This window comes from Austrofundulus limnaeus, unplaced genomic scaffold (genome assembly GCF_001266775.1).
Source record: "Austrofundulus limnaeus strain Quisiro unplaced genomic scaffold, Austrofundulus_limnaeus-1.0 Scaffold465, whole genome shotgun sequence".
In the NCBI taxonomy this organism is placed as follows: Eukaryota; Metazoa; Chordata; class Actinopteri; order Cyprinodontiformes; family Rivulidae; genus Austrofundulus; species Austrofundulus limnaeus.
Genome location: NW_013952867.1, coordinates 504092 through 517504, shown reverse-complemented (window position 1 = coordinate 517504; position 13413 = coordinate 504092). Strand labels below are relative to the sequence as shown.

The following is a 13413-nucleotide window of genomic DNA, read 5'->3' as shown; positions in this document are numbered from 1 at the left end:
ACACAATTATCTGTACTTTCTACTCACCACATTTTTTAAAAAAAGGTAAGAAGTAGAAAGTCGTTACTCCTGTTTTATTCAGAGTTATTACAAAAAAAATCCTATCCTGATAAATTGTGTCTCCTGGATAGAGTGAATTTAATTGTGTTTGGATGAGAAGTATAAATATATACCATTCTGACACACTATTAGCTTGTACACAACCCATCACAGCTGCACGCTGTTAGAAAATATATATTTTTAAGTCACCTCCCAATAAATATCATTTTGGAAAATCTAACTGCTCACTTTTACTCAGTACTTTTACTTTTATTACTTAAGTAGATTTTGTGTCAGAAATTTTCTTTTGATACTTAAATACAAAAAATATCAGATACTTTAAAACCTTTACTCAAGTAATATTTTTAGAGAAGACTTTAACTTTTACCAAAGTGTTTTTATGATAAGATTCTTGTACTTTTAACCAAGTATCACTTTGAGGTAATTTATACAACACTAGAGAGGAGTTCTGCATCTAGTTCAGATATTAGAACTATGTGAGTATCATCTGCATAAAAGTGGAACGAAACATTCTGTTTGGGGAAAACCGACCCAAAGGAAACGTACAAAGTCAATAAAATTGTCCTCAAGATGGATCCTTGAGGAACTCCACGGCTGATAGAAGCAGCAGAGGGAGAGAAATGTCGCAAAGAACAAAAGAGTGTGTTAAACAGGAAGTGAACCACTAACAGATTATTGCTCCTTTGTTTTCTGAACACTGCTCGATGCTGTGAAGTGTTTTTCTCCTCACCTGGCTGTGAATCCCTGTGAATCTCCACCACATTAGCAGGAGTAGATGGTAGTCTGCCAGGGGTCAGGAGGTCAGAGTGCAGAGTAAGGTCACCTGAGAAATCCTCTTGGTCCACAAATGAATCTTGAGTCCTGAACAGAACGACTTCATTTACCAAAAATAAACTTGTTTCACTCAGAGGCATTCCACTCAACATAATCAAAAAGCACAAACTGTTTAAAAAGAGTTGAGAAGAAACAACTTAAAAAGAAACATTTGAGCTAAAAACACTGAAAACACAGCTGAAACCAGATGTTTAAACACTGTATATTAACACAATCATTTGATCCTCATCGTCTGACATTAAATCAGATAAAACTTCCTGGTTTACATCTGTTAGATTCTCAAAATTACTTCCATTCACCAAATGACCTAAAAAATAGACTTCTAATTACTTTAATCAAAGTCACGTTTGCATACGCTGAGATTACTCTGCCTTTAAATAATTAAGTAACACTCGCATGATGATGTCATAGTTTAGAAAGGTTTTGATTGGTTGGTTGACAACATGAGTTAATTGGAGGAACACATCAGCCAAGATATCAGAAGAATCACCAACTCTATTCTAGCTCGTCATTGGTCCAATTTCTAAATGTCTAAAGGTTCTTCTGTTCAAACGTATATTAACATGTACAATGTTTATAAAACAATATTATTATACTTGACAAAATAAATGGTATCATGAGGAAAAGACATTGTGTGGAAGTATTGAGGCAGCACCTCAAGACCTTAGCCAGGAAGTTAAAACAAAATGGGTCTTCATTTGGACAATGACCCTAAACATATGATCACATCCACATAGTGGATTAAGGAAAATTAAGTTTAAATTTGAGAGTGACCAATACAAAGTTCTGATCTTAATCCTTTAGAACATGTGTGGGCAGAGCTGAGAGGTCTACAAACCAGACTCAGTTCTGTCAGGAGGACCGGGACAAAAGTCCAGCAAGTGAGAAATGTGGAAGTAAACCCAGAACCCTTAACTCAAGTCAGTCTTATTTCATTGAAAAACGTTGAATAATACCCTTGAAACAATACAAACTAGTTGTGACTGGACATTGGGCAGATCTCAGCAGAGAAAAAGGGGGACAGAGACTGATTTTCAGATCTTTGTGGAGGTAGATGAGATCAGTGGATGAGATGTAAACATCAGCCGGCCGGCTGAGTTATGGCTGCACCTCTAGTAATATGGATCCTCTGAGCATTAGAGGATCTGTTTGTTTAACTGTTGAATAAATCAAAAAGTTTTCTCACATGTTGAATCAACATCGTTTTTATTGTTGGTCTAAATCAGGAGAAGTGCTTTGTTTACCATGTGGAGCTGTACAGTCTTATTATGGAGGTTCTCTTGTCTCATGAAGTGTGTGAGCAGGTCAGGTTGGAGAGAGCAGAATGTGAATGGAAACTGGGCGAGCAACCAAATGGGTTTTGTCTCCAGATGGCTCTGAGCTACAAGTCGCTCCTTTACCCATGCTGCTCTGCTGCAGCTGAAACATGGAGGCAGCCAAACTAATTTCACAACACAGCTCACAGAAAATGAAAAAAACATCCATTCGTTTTGCTGCTTCTCAGAACAAGCCACGCCTGAAGATCAGACCTTCATGTCTGAGAAGTTTAAATCCCACACCGAGCCTAAAAAAGCAACCAGGAATGTCTTCAAGCTCTGACTTCAGGAACACAGCATCAAGTCAACCTTTGAGATACATGTACGTTCTGATCAGTGGTGGGCAGGTGCTAATTTAAATTTTAGTTGCACAATTTCTAAAGCGCTAGTTCAGTTATTTAGGTCCGCAAGTTGAAAAGAACATATGCTCAATAAATCTTAGCAGAGCTAATATAATCTCTGTTTACCAGAAGACACCCAGGTAAGAGACAAGTCAGCACTTTACTACCATCTAGTGGCAAGAATATTTTCTTTGACAGATTGGCACATATTGGCGCAGAATGGGGAGGTCATTTGTAGAAACAGACTTTTAAATCATGGTTGTAAAATAAAAAAATAGTTGTGGATTGCTAGTTCTGCGGCTTCTTGGTCATTTTCTTATGTTTATGGCAGGGCTTCAGTAAGAAAACATGCAGATATATTGGTAATTTTAAACTGTTTGTCATAAAACTGAAGCAATGCATACTGGGTAGGCTACAGGACACAGAACAGATACTACGTTCTTTTCAAAATAAGAGTGTGAATTTAAACTGTTCCGTGTTTCTTCCTTTACTAATATTTATTTATTTAATATTTATTGTCGCTGTGTTCCTCAGAGAGGATGCACAAACTGCACAGCTGAGTGTGTTTCTGCAGATCAGAACTGCAGGTAGATTGTCACCCACTGAAGAAATTCTAATTCCTTCCTGCCACGCAAAGAATTGTGGGAACACTACGGTCTTTACTGTGAAAACCGTCACTGAGAAGAGTCAGAAGTCAGAGTATAAAGCTCTGTGAACACAATGTAGACCGAGGGGTCGCTGTTTCGTCACAGTGGAGGTCCATTGTGTTAAGTAGAAATGTCTTTCCCCTTCATTATTCAAGAAAATCATGACAAAGTTTTAATGAATTATAACGTAATGAGAGTAGACGGCTCTTTCTCTTTACTTTAGATGAAACAGACGTTTGACTGTGAAACATTATTTGCGATTAGCGCTACTCAATTCTAAATTTAAAAAGCACAAATCTGCACAATATTTTATGAAATTAGTAAAACCCCTAAAGCGTAAGAGAGAAATTTAGGTCTGCAATGAGCACATTTGCGCTTTAGAGGACTAAGACTAAGAGTCTTGTTTTTATGGTTTTCATTATAAGCTGCAGAAACAGACAAGTGATTCAGTTTTACTTTTAAAACAAGCAAATTGGAAACCTAATTTGAAGACATGAATCAGCGCTAGCTTTAGCGGCAGATGTAGCGGACGAAGAAACGTGAAGGAGCCTTCCATTTAACCCCGCCCCCTGATGTCAAACTGTGACAGCTTACAGTGGAGACGTAACTAAAAAAAACTCTGCAGCGGCTTTGAAAAAAGCTACAGTGTAAAATGAGATTAAAAGTTTTTCAATGACAGTGTTTTCTTTTTCAAAGTGTAACTTTTCAGTGCCAAATCTCTTTTTTTGATGTCAATGTAAGCTCTGACTTTTTTGGCTCCATAGCTAACACAGTCAGGATGCTGTGTGGACAGACGGGTAGAGAAGCAGAACACCAAACAGGTCTGGCACAAAACATACGGGACTAAATCCTGACTGAAAGTCACCTGACAGGTGCTGTGAACAGTAGAGGTGTAGGAAAATATCGATACACCGATATATACTGTATATCGATATTTCATTTCCCAATACTGTATTGATTTTTAATTAAGGTTTAAAATGTCAACTTTCCTGCCTACTTTTTTTTCCTGTTCATTTTTACGTTGTAGTTCAGCTCTGTGTCTTCTGAATAAATGAAAATGATTTAACACAGTTGTTTATACTTTTAGCAGCTCTTTTTATTCCACAGCTGACCTGCTAAAAATGACAGATTTTCTTTTCTGGATCTCTGACAGACRGACTTCAATCTCTGAACTCRTAAAGTTYTTCTTTTTAGTTTTCACTGTCATTTTCATGAATGGACACTTCCTGATATCTGAGGCAGGAAACACAGCCTTATATGGTGTTTTTGGGGTGGTAATTATGCTAATCTCCTCTCACGTGCACGAGCAGCTGGATAGAACAGGTGTAAATTACGCAGCTCATTTACACACTTTTCCTGAAGATAGAAGAGTTTGTTGAATCTGACGTGACATGTTCGTACGAACCCTTTGTACGAACAAAAGTAAGAGAAATTTAGGAGAAGAATACGAACATGTTCTTGCATGAGGCCCATTGTGTGTATTTATATTTTTTTTATTGCTGATACAACCAAATATTTCAGTTGTTTAAAATAATCCGTTCCCCCTCTGTAACATAGGAACAAAATAATTTACCTCCAAGTTTTTAACTGTGTTAATTCCTCTCATCATAAACAACAAATCCTGAAGATTTGGGAAAATTTGCTCTTTATTGTCCAAATTTACCTGGATGGAACCAAATATTATTTATGCTTGTAAGCTACAGTTTGCACTGTTTCAATTAAAGGAAACTAATTTTCTCACCACATCTTTGATTAATTTGTCCAGCTGTAGACTCTAGGTCTCTGTCCAATCAGAGCAGGTGTTGTGTAGTTGGTGCTTTTAATCAGTTTTCAGTTCAATTAATTCAATCCAAGTCTATGGAACAGTCACAAAATGTCACCAAAATCCCTGTGTTCCTCTAAAATCATTCAGAAAATTGAATTGTATTGAATCGTATCATTCGCTGAATATTGTGATAAATATCATATCGTGAGCAGAATATCATATCGTATCATGAGATTAGTGTATCACTACAGCCCTAGTGAACAGGTAACTGAGCAGCACCAACATGACCCAAGTCTTGCTGGGTATAAATCAAACCATGATTTAATGATTGGTTGATTGGATGATTTAAATGTTGTTCCTGCTCCGTCTGGCAGAGACATTTTACAGCATTCAGAGCGTCGTCTGTGAGGACAGGGCTCCAGAGAGGAAACGCTCCACGCTCTGTGTGTGTCTTTAATTAGTCTGTTACTTAATGACTGTCGGTGCGACGAGGGAAGGAGCTTGCCACGTGTCAAGAGATGACTGCAGTAATTAACAGTCTGCTCCGAAGCTCCGCCCACCTCTACTCCATCACTGGTCTGAACGCTCATCTGCTGTACGCCACAGCTGCAGCCTAACAATCCTTCCTGCTTAGAAAGGAGTGAATCTTCACACCATGTTCTGGAGACATGGAGAAAAATGAGTTTAATACAATATTGTCCAAGATTAACCTTTAGGGTGGTTAGAGCTCGCAGAATGAAGGATACTGAACGTCATCCTTTACCCAGAATGCTTTGTTGCATTAATAAAACGCAGAGTTGTAAAGTAACTAAGTACAAATACTTTGTTACTGTACTTTAGCAGAATTTTTGGGTATCTGTACTTTACTTGAGTAATTATTTTTCAGCGTACTTTTTACTTTTTACTCCTTACATTTTAAAAAAGACAAAAAGTATAAAGTTGTAACTTTTATTTCATTTSTRCTTGTTTTCATTGCAGCTTGTTGTTGTAAAAAATAAAAACTATCCATATAAACTGAGCCTCCTAGATAGAGTGAATTTAACTGTGGTTGAATGAGAAGTATAAATATATAAAACTCTGATAGTGTATTAGTTTGTACACAAACAAATCATGTCACACTCCAGCAGGACAGAATCATTCAAATCAAAGGACTGTACTTAAGAAGTATTTGTATTTCATGAATTATATTCTTACATTTGGCCGCAGCCCTCAGATAGATTTTCATTTTGGGGAAAAGCTTTGTGCAGCCTTGATATATGTATATAAACTGAAACAGCTGGACTAGTGCATCCTAAATTTAACATCCATTCATTCTTTTAATACAACAGTCATTTCTGCAGTTTTTGGGGAGGTCACCTCCTAATAAATGTCCTTACAGAAAATCTAACTGCTCATTTTAAATCTAAACTTTGACTTTTAATACTTAACTACAACAAATATCACATACTTTAAGACTTTTACTCAAGTCATATTCCTAAAGGAGACTTTAACTTTTACCAAAGTAACGTTTTGGTAAGATACTTGTACTTTTACTCATCACTTTGTGGTATTTTATACAACACTGATAAAATGTCTCCAGGCATGTGACAATAGATTTTTTTAATTTAGAAAACCTAAACAACCTACAGTATTTTTTTTGTTTTAAATGTTTTTTAAATGTTTAACATTACAACTAGTCAGGGTTCTCTTTACTCTGCATTGCTTCATGTAGATCTCATATTCTCTGAATGAAAAGCACCAACAGATTGTGTTTGTGTGAGAATATCAACAGAAAGAGTCWGAGAAGGAGCAGCCTGCGCTCCCTCACCCTCCTCTGCTCCTGTTATCACAGCCCAGTGGAGAAACCATCTGGATGTGATGAGGCAGCACAGATGGACGCTGGCCCAACTGGACTTTTACTCCTCACAGGAAATACCTGAAGGTTGTTTACTGTGGGAGAGAGCGGTGTGTGACCTACTACATCTGCGCCCACTTCCCTTTCTCCATTCTTCCTTTCCAATTCAAGCCAGCCTCTGCTCGGGGCCCCGCCTCCCTGCCCCGAGACAAACCGCTGACAGAGTCGAGGGGAAGTGAGGACACGCAGCCGTCCAGTAAGAATGAAAAACTTGTGTTTGACTGAGGGCAGGAGCATCTTCAGCTCATTAGGACGACCCACTGAGATGACTCACTCTGCTGTGTGCAGAGTCCAACAAGAGAAGCTGAAGAAAAGATAAGAAGCTTACACATCAAACTGATTCTCCTGCAGAATCTGCTTCAGCCTCTTCAGGAAGATGTTTTCACTGTCCGATGAGGTGACACAACCACGATCTGAAACACAGACAGATGATTCTACAGCTTTTCTACAGACCTCTTCTCCCACATACATTTAAAACTATTTAATCGACGTAAGATAAGTTCAATTTGACTTTAGCTCAGGGGTGGGCAATCCTGGTGGTCCGCAGCCCTGCATGTTTTACTTGTTTCTCTGCTCCAACACACCTGATTTGAATGAATGGATGATTATCAGGCTTCTCCAGTACAGAGGACCAAAACTGACATAATTAGAAAATAAAAGCAGAATTATATGAAACACTAAATAAATACACTTATAAATGCACCAATTAAATTAACAAAGGAGAACTTTCTCATGTTTTTAGTTTGAAATTACCTTAATATTTATTTTTCCAGGTTAGTTCCAATAAATTAGTCTATATATCTGAACACATAATTTAAATTTTACTGTTTTTTTAAAATACTCTTTTTTTGTTTTTTACTTTTACAAGCATTTGTGTCTCTTAAATGTTTATACTTAATTATTTTTCTATTTTTCCCACAAGTCTTTTTTATTTCTGTGTTGCACGCGTGTGCTGCCTCAGTTTAGCTTAAAGTTTAGTTTAAAACAAAAGCAAGGAGAAAAACTTACCTGTGCCTTTGTTTTTAACTAAACTTTAAACTAACTAAACTGAGGCAGCACACGCATACAACACATCGAAATAAAAGACTTGTGGGACAAAATTATAAAAATATTTCAATTTAAACATTTAAGAGACACAAAATGTATGTACAAGTAAAAGGGAAAACTGTATAAAATATATATTTTAAAAACAGTCACATTTGAATTGTGTTAAAATATATAATGTTATTTCARCTAAGCTGGAAAAATATCAATTAAATGACAAATTACAAAACATGAGGTGAAGTTCTTTTTAATTGAATTGGTGCATTTCAAGTGTATTTATTTATTTAGTGGTTCATTTACATATTCCTGCTTTTATTTATAATTATGTCAGTGTCGGTCCTCCATACTGCAGAACATGAAGAGGTAAATCACTGACTGAATCAGGTGTGTTGGAGCAGGAAAAACGTAAAACATGTAGGGCTGGGGCCCCCGAGGACCAGGATTGCCCCCCCGCCCCGCTTTAGCTCTTAGTCAGACACAGCTTTTAACTGAAGAATAACCAGTGCAGAAGGACTGCTGAAAACTACAGGAAGTAGAACACAAGATGAGAGCTAAAACTAGCATGTGAATATATAAAAGCTAAGTGTGACAAAAAACAAATTTAAAATATTAATGTTCAAAATGCTTGTTGAAGGTTGATGATGGAAAACTAGTTGGAACCTAAAAGAAGGAAAAGACATGCTAAACAGTAAAAAATACTAACTGAACGTAGGAAATGGTTGCTAGAAAAAAATTAGCTAAAAGCTAAAAGTAGCAACTTGAGAGCTCAGAGTAGTAAAACGTAAGCTAAAAGGTAGCAAAAAGCTAACTGAAAGCTACATTTTACAAACAATTAACTAAAACTCTAAACTAATAAAAAGCCAGCTAAATAGGTAAAGGTAGCAAATTATTAGCTAGAAGGAGCAAAAGGCTAGCTAAAAGTAGTAAAATAAACAAAGAGCTAGAAGACAAAAGGAACAAAAGGCTAATTAAAAGCAGGAAATTGTTAAATGGTCCCTTAAAAAGTATGAAAGTTACAAAACCCACAGGTCACAGAACRCATCCTGTGAGCTGAATGATTTGATTAACAAAAAGCACAAATAATGCAGAAGTAGTTCCAGTCCAGAGCAACACGTGTACAGAAAAATAAGCTCTGAATACAACAGTGAATGCTGCAGCAGCACAGTGATGATGATGATGATGATGATGATGATGATGATGCTGCTTCGCTGCAGGCCTGACTGACAGAAATCTCTCTAAGCTAGCTTTGATTCTCTGAACAAGCTGTAATCTGTGCAAAGACCCGCCTCTCCTCGCTCCTCACAACACAGACCCTGTGGGTTTGGATGCTCGCCTGAAAGCAAACATTTCATTTGGGCACAGCAGCAGATTAGTCTGTGATTATTTATCGCCCTGTTTCCATGACGACGTCTTGTTCTATTTAGCGAGTTGGCAGTATTTAGTTTATGGTCCTAACAGCAGCTCTGACTGCAGGGACAAAAGAACTGCACGTCAGCAAGGTTTCTGTCTGTCAGACGTCCATCTACGGTGATTTTTTTTCTTTTTTTGTAGCACTTTGAGATTTTTGTTAATGAAAAGTGCGGTACAAATTAAATTCATTATTATTATTATTTATTAATAAAAGATGAACATTTATGCACAACGTATTACACTGTGACATAATTTCTTTTAACCATATATGCAGACGAGCCATGTTTTATATGATTCAACAGATCTACCGTATTTATTCATGTATAATATGATCTCATGTATAATATGATCTCATGTATAATACGAACCCCCCCACTTTTGATCTTAAAAAGCATAAAAAATTTAATCCTCAAACTACCTCCAATTTCATCCAGACTTGAAGATTTTTCAGTCTTTGCAGTCTTTATACATATCAGTAAAATGATCATTGGACTGTTCATTTTATTTTAACAACATATGTACTAAAAGGTATTTTGACAACAAATATATATCAGCTGTAGCAGCATCATATGAATTCTGGCATTTTACACATAGTCCACCAGGAGGCGCCAACACAAAAGTCAGAGACTTCACATGAGATTTGGACCATCTTGTGGGGGAAAAGCAGATTACTTCCTACTCGTGAGCGCCCCCTCTGATGGGGAAATGTTTTTTCGGGGATAAAAACTTTTTCAGAACACCGGTAGACGGCAGCCATTACAGACGAACATGTGTTTGTTGTTGTTCSAGGAGCGGCTCRGTCACACACTAATGTCATTAGTTTGTTATCATTACTGAGCTGCAGGACTGATTTTTACCCTTTTTTTCACATCATGTCGCCTGATGGATCTGTTATTATCTCACTCTGAAGAACGGAGGAGTGTCAGAGGTGAGCTTGTTTCAACTGATTTTTACGACGTGGTCTCATTTCCTTTCAGTTCAGTTAAAATACATAAGTAAAAATATTTATCAGAGTATAATACTACCCCCCAACTTTATGGATGATTTATGGATTAAATTTTACGTATTATACTTGAATAAATACGGTAAGTCTCAGCAGTGGTTTTCTGTAGGACTATCAGAGTCTCTCACATCACCCTGGAGGAATTCTGATCCACTCCTCTTTACAACACTGATGGAACCCGTTGAGACTGTGTTTCTGCACAGATCTCTTCAGGTCCACCAGCATCATAACCAGGCTGAGGTTCTGGACTTTGAGAGGACCGTTGCCTTTTTGAGCCGTTCTGTTGTAGATCAGCTGCTGTGTTTAGGATCATTGTTCTGCTGCTTTGTGACCCAGTTTGGTCCAAACGTCAGCTGTCGGACAGAGGCTCTCATTTCTATAGAGGAGCTCATTATAGTTACAGTAATAATTAAGATCAGAAGAAAGAATAAAAAATCACTGATGCTCCTCTCACCTTGAGAGTCGGGGGCTTCAATCTGGGAGGTCTGGTTGTTCTCTCTCCTCCTCTGCTTCTCATCCTCCCAGATACCCTGCAGACCCGGGTTCCTGCCAATCTGATCTGGAACAAACCAGAGTCCCAGCAGACACAGTCAGCTCACGAAAAAACAAAAAAAACAACTCACCACACGTCAAACAAGGAGTAGACCTAGTTTCAAAGACATGGTTTCACCAGATGAATCAAACTAAAAAATGATCTGAAACTAAACTGATCTGTTTGGTACGGTGTTTCTCATACAGACATAATCTTTAGAGAACACCAGCGTACAGGGTTTTACCAGAGTAGGGTCTCACCATCTCTCCACCAAACTTCATTCAACTTTCACATCTTTTATTGTCTTATTCCTGTAGGTTTGTTGGTGCTTGTCAAACAGCATCGGACCTTGGTCAGAGAGGAGGTCAGGAAGATTTGTTTTTATTGTTATGAGCATTTGGTCATAATGTTCATCGGTACATTTGGAGGAAAAAGATGGCAGCTGTGAAGTACGGTGATGGCAGCATCATGTTGTGGGGTATTTAGCTGCAGCAGGGACTGGTAAACTTCATTGTGTGGAAATATGAAGCAACATCTCATAACACCAGCCAGGAAGCTGAACACAAATGAGTCTTCAAATGGACAGTGACAGGCTTAGCTGCAAAGTGGATTAAGGACAACAAAGTAGATATTTGGGAGAAACTATCACAAAGTCCTGATCTCACTCCTACAGACATTTTAAGGTCAGAGTTGTAAAGATGTGTGAGAAAGGAGGTCTACAAACCAGATCTGTTCTGTCAGAACAATCAGGATAAAAATCCAGTAAGTTGTTGTGAGAAGACCCAAATCACTCAGTTTGAAGAAGGTGTCCAATTTAGTCTTAGAGAAAAACATACTTTTTGTTTTGTTTACATTTAAAGTCAGACAGGATTGATTTAACCAATCAACTGCTCCCTCCAGAGCTTTGGTTAATTTCTCAGCCGCAAGTTGAGCCGTTTTAGCGTGCCTGTACAAAACAGTGTCATCCGCATATACAGTAACTGGACTTCTACATCATGACAAAACATTGGAAGGTCATTGACGTAAAGATTAAAAAGCAGGTGTCCAAGCACAGATCCTTGTGGTACACCCATTGTGCATTTTAGGAAACTGGAATGTACATCTTTAATTTTAACACATTGCATTCTGTTGTATAAATATGACGCCAACCAAGAAAGGGTTTTGGATAAGAAATTAAAGTTTGATAGTTTGGAGAGGAGAACATTGTGATTAACTGCATCAAAAGCTTTATGCAAATCTAAGAAAACAGCACCAACAACTCCGCCTTCATCAAGTTGTAGTCGTATCTGCTCTGTAAGGTGGCTGTTTCTGTTGAGTGGTGCTTCCTGAAGACAAACTGTACAGGGCTTAAACCTGGGTTGTTGGCTGTTTTATGACCACGTTTTCTGCTACTTTGATATTACCGACAATATACCCACTGGTCTATAGCTGCTAACATCATAACTATTTCCAGATTTAAAAATGGGAATGACTGTGTGTATGAATGTAACACTGTGTGAGGGAAAGGTTCACTAGGTGTGTAATAAGGAGGGTTAAAACATCCATATGCTGTTTGACAAAAACTGTGTCCAGATGAAAAACATCTCTACTTTTTAAATTTCTTAGAGACTGAATTATTTTCTTGACTTCATGTTCAGTAACTGTATTTAAATTAAAGCCCTCTTTTGTAATTATCAGTTGTGAAAGAAGAAAACACTAAATACTAATAAAACAGATGAAAACCTGACTTTTATTATGTGGGAATTTATAAAATAAACAATTTTACAAATCTTAACTGAGCCAGTGAGGAAAAAATGTAGTTGTCTTTTCAGTGTATGTAAATATCTAGCCTAAACTGTAAATAGGAGTTCATCCACTTCAGAGATGATATAATGACTAATCTACAGGAACTAAACACACATCTTGGAGGGTTTGGTCAAGATTTGTTCATTTTGTTTTGTTATTGTAAGAAAATTTAGTGTTCGTTTACTGAAATCGGATCTTACCCATGCATAAACCACATGAATATTGAATAGATTAAAATGTGATGAGAATGACCATACGAATACCAGTACTGGATTGTGAACGCTGGTTTAATGCACTCCCGGAAAACCAGAAGTGCAGCTCATTTTAACATGGTTCTTGAGTGTGTGGTACGCCCCCTACAGGCCTACAGCTGAGTCACAGACACTCCAACAAAATCACTTTCCTTATGGTTCATTAACAAGTTTATATATGTGTTGTTATGGTGGTTCAGGCATGTAACTAAAGATATTTTAATCAAGACATAACAATAGTTACACAATAGTTTTTAAGACTCAATACTTACTTTGGATTCTCATTTGACTTATCGTGATCATGTACAAGTCTTAACCACTAAGTTGAAACAGAAATTATACGTTTATTCAAAAATTAGATCCAATCTGACATCTTCTGTTTCAAATATCTATCTTCATGCCATTATACTCTCAACCATGTCGTACTGTTTACCTGTTTGGTCTCTTACAACAAATGAAATCTTAGAACCATAGACCTTAGAATAACCTTAGAATTCATAAAAAACTTCCTGGTTGGACTCATCACTGTAC

At 37.3% G+C, this 13413-nt stretch overlaps 1 protein-coding gene across 1 annotated transcript in view; it reads right to left on the bottom strand.

The window, feature by feature from the left end:
• The window catches only part of LOC106529776 (DNA polymerase zeta catalytic subunit), a gene marked incomplete at its 3' end in the record, with an annotated part of 92992 nt that overhangs the window by 25547 nt on the left and 54032 nt on the right, over positions 1–13413 (bottom strand). Inside the window, 3 exon segments of the mRNA XM_014025278.1 lie at positions 791–921; positions 7186–7270; positions 10769–10873. Of these exon segments, the coding sequence (XP_013880732.1) occupies positions 791–921; positions 7186–7270; positions 10769–10873 (321 nt within the window).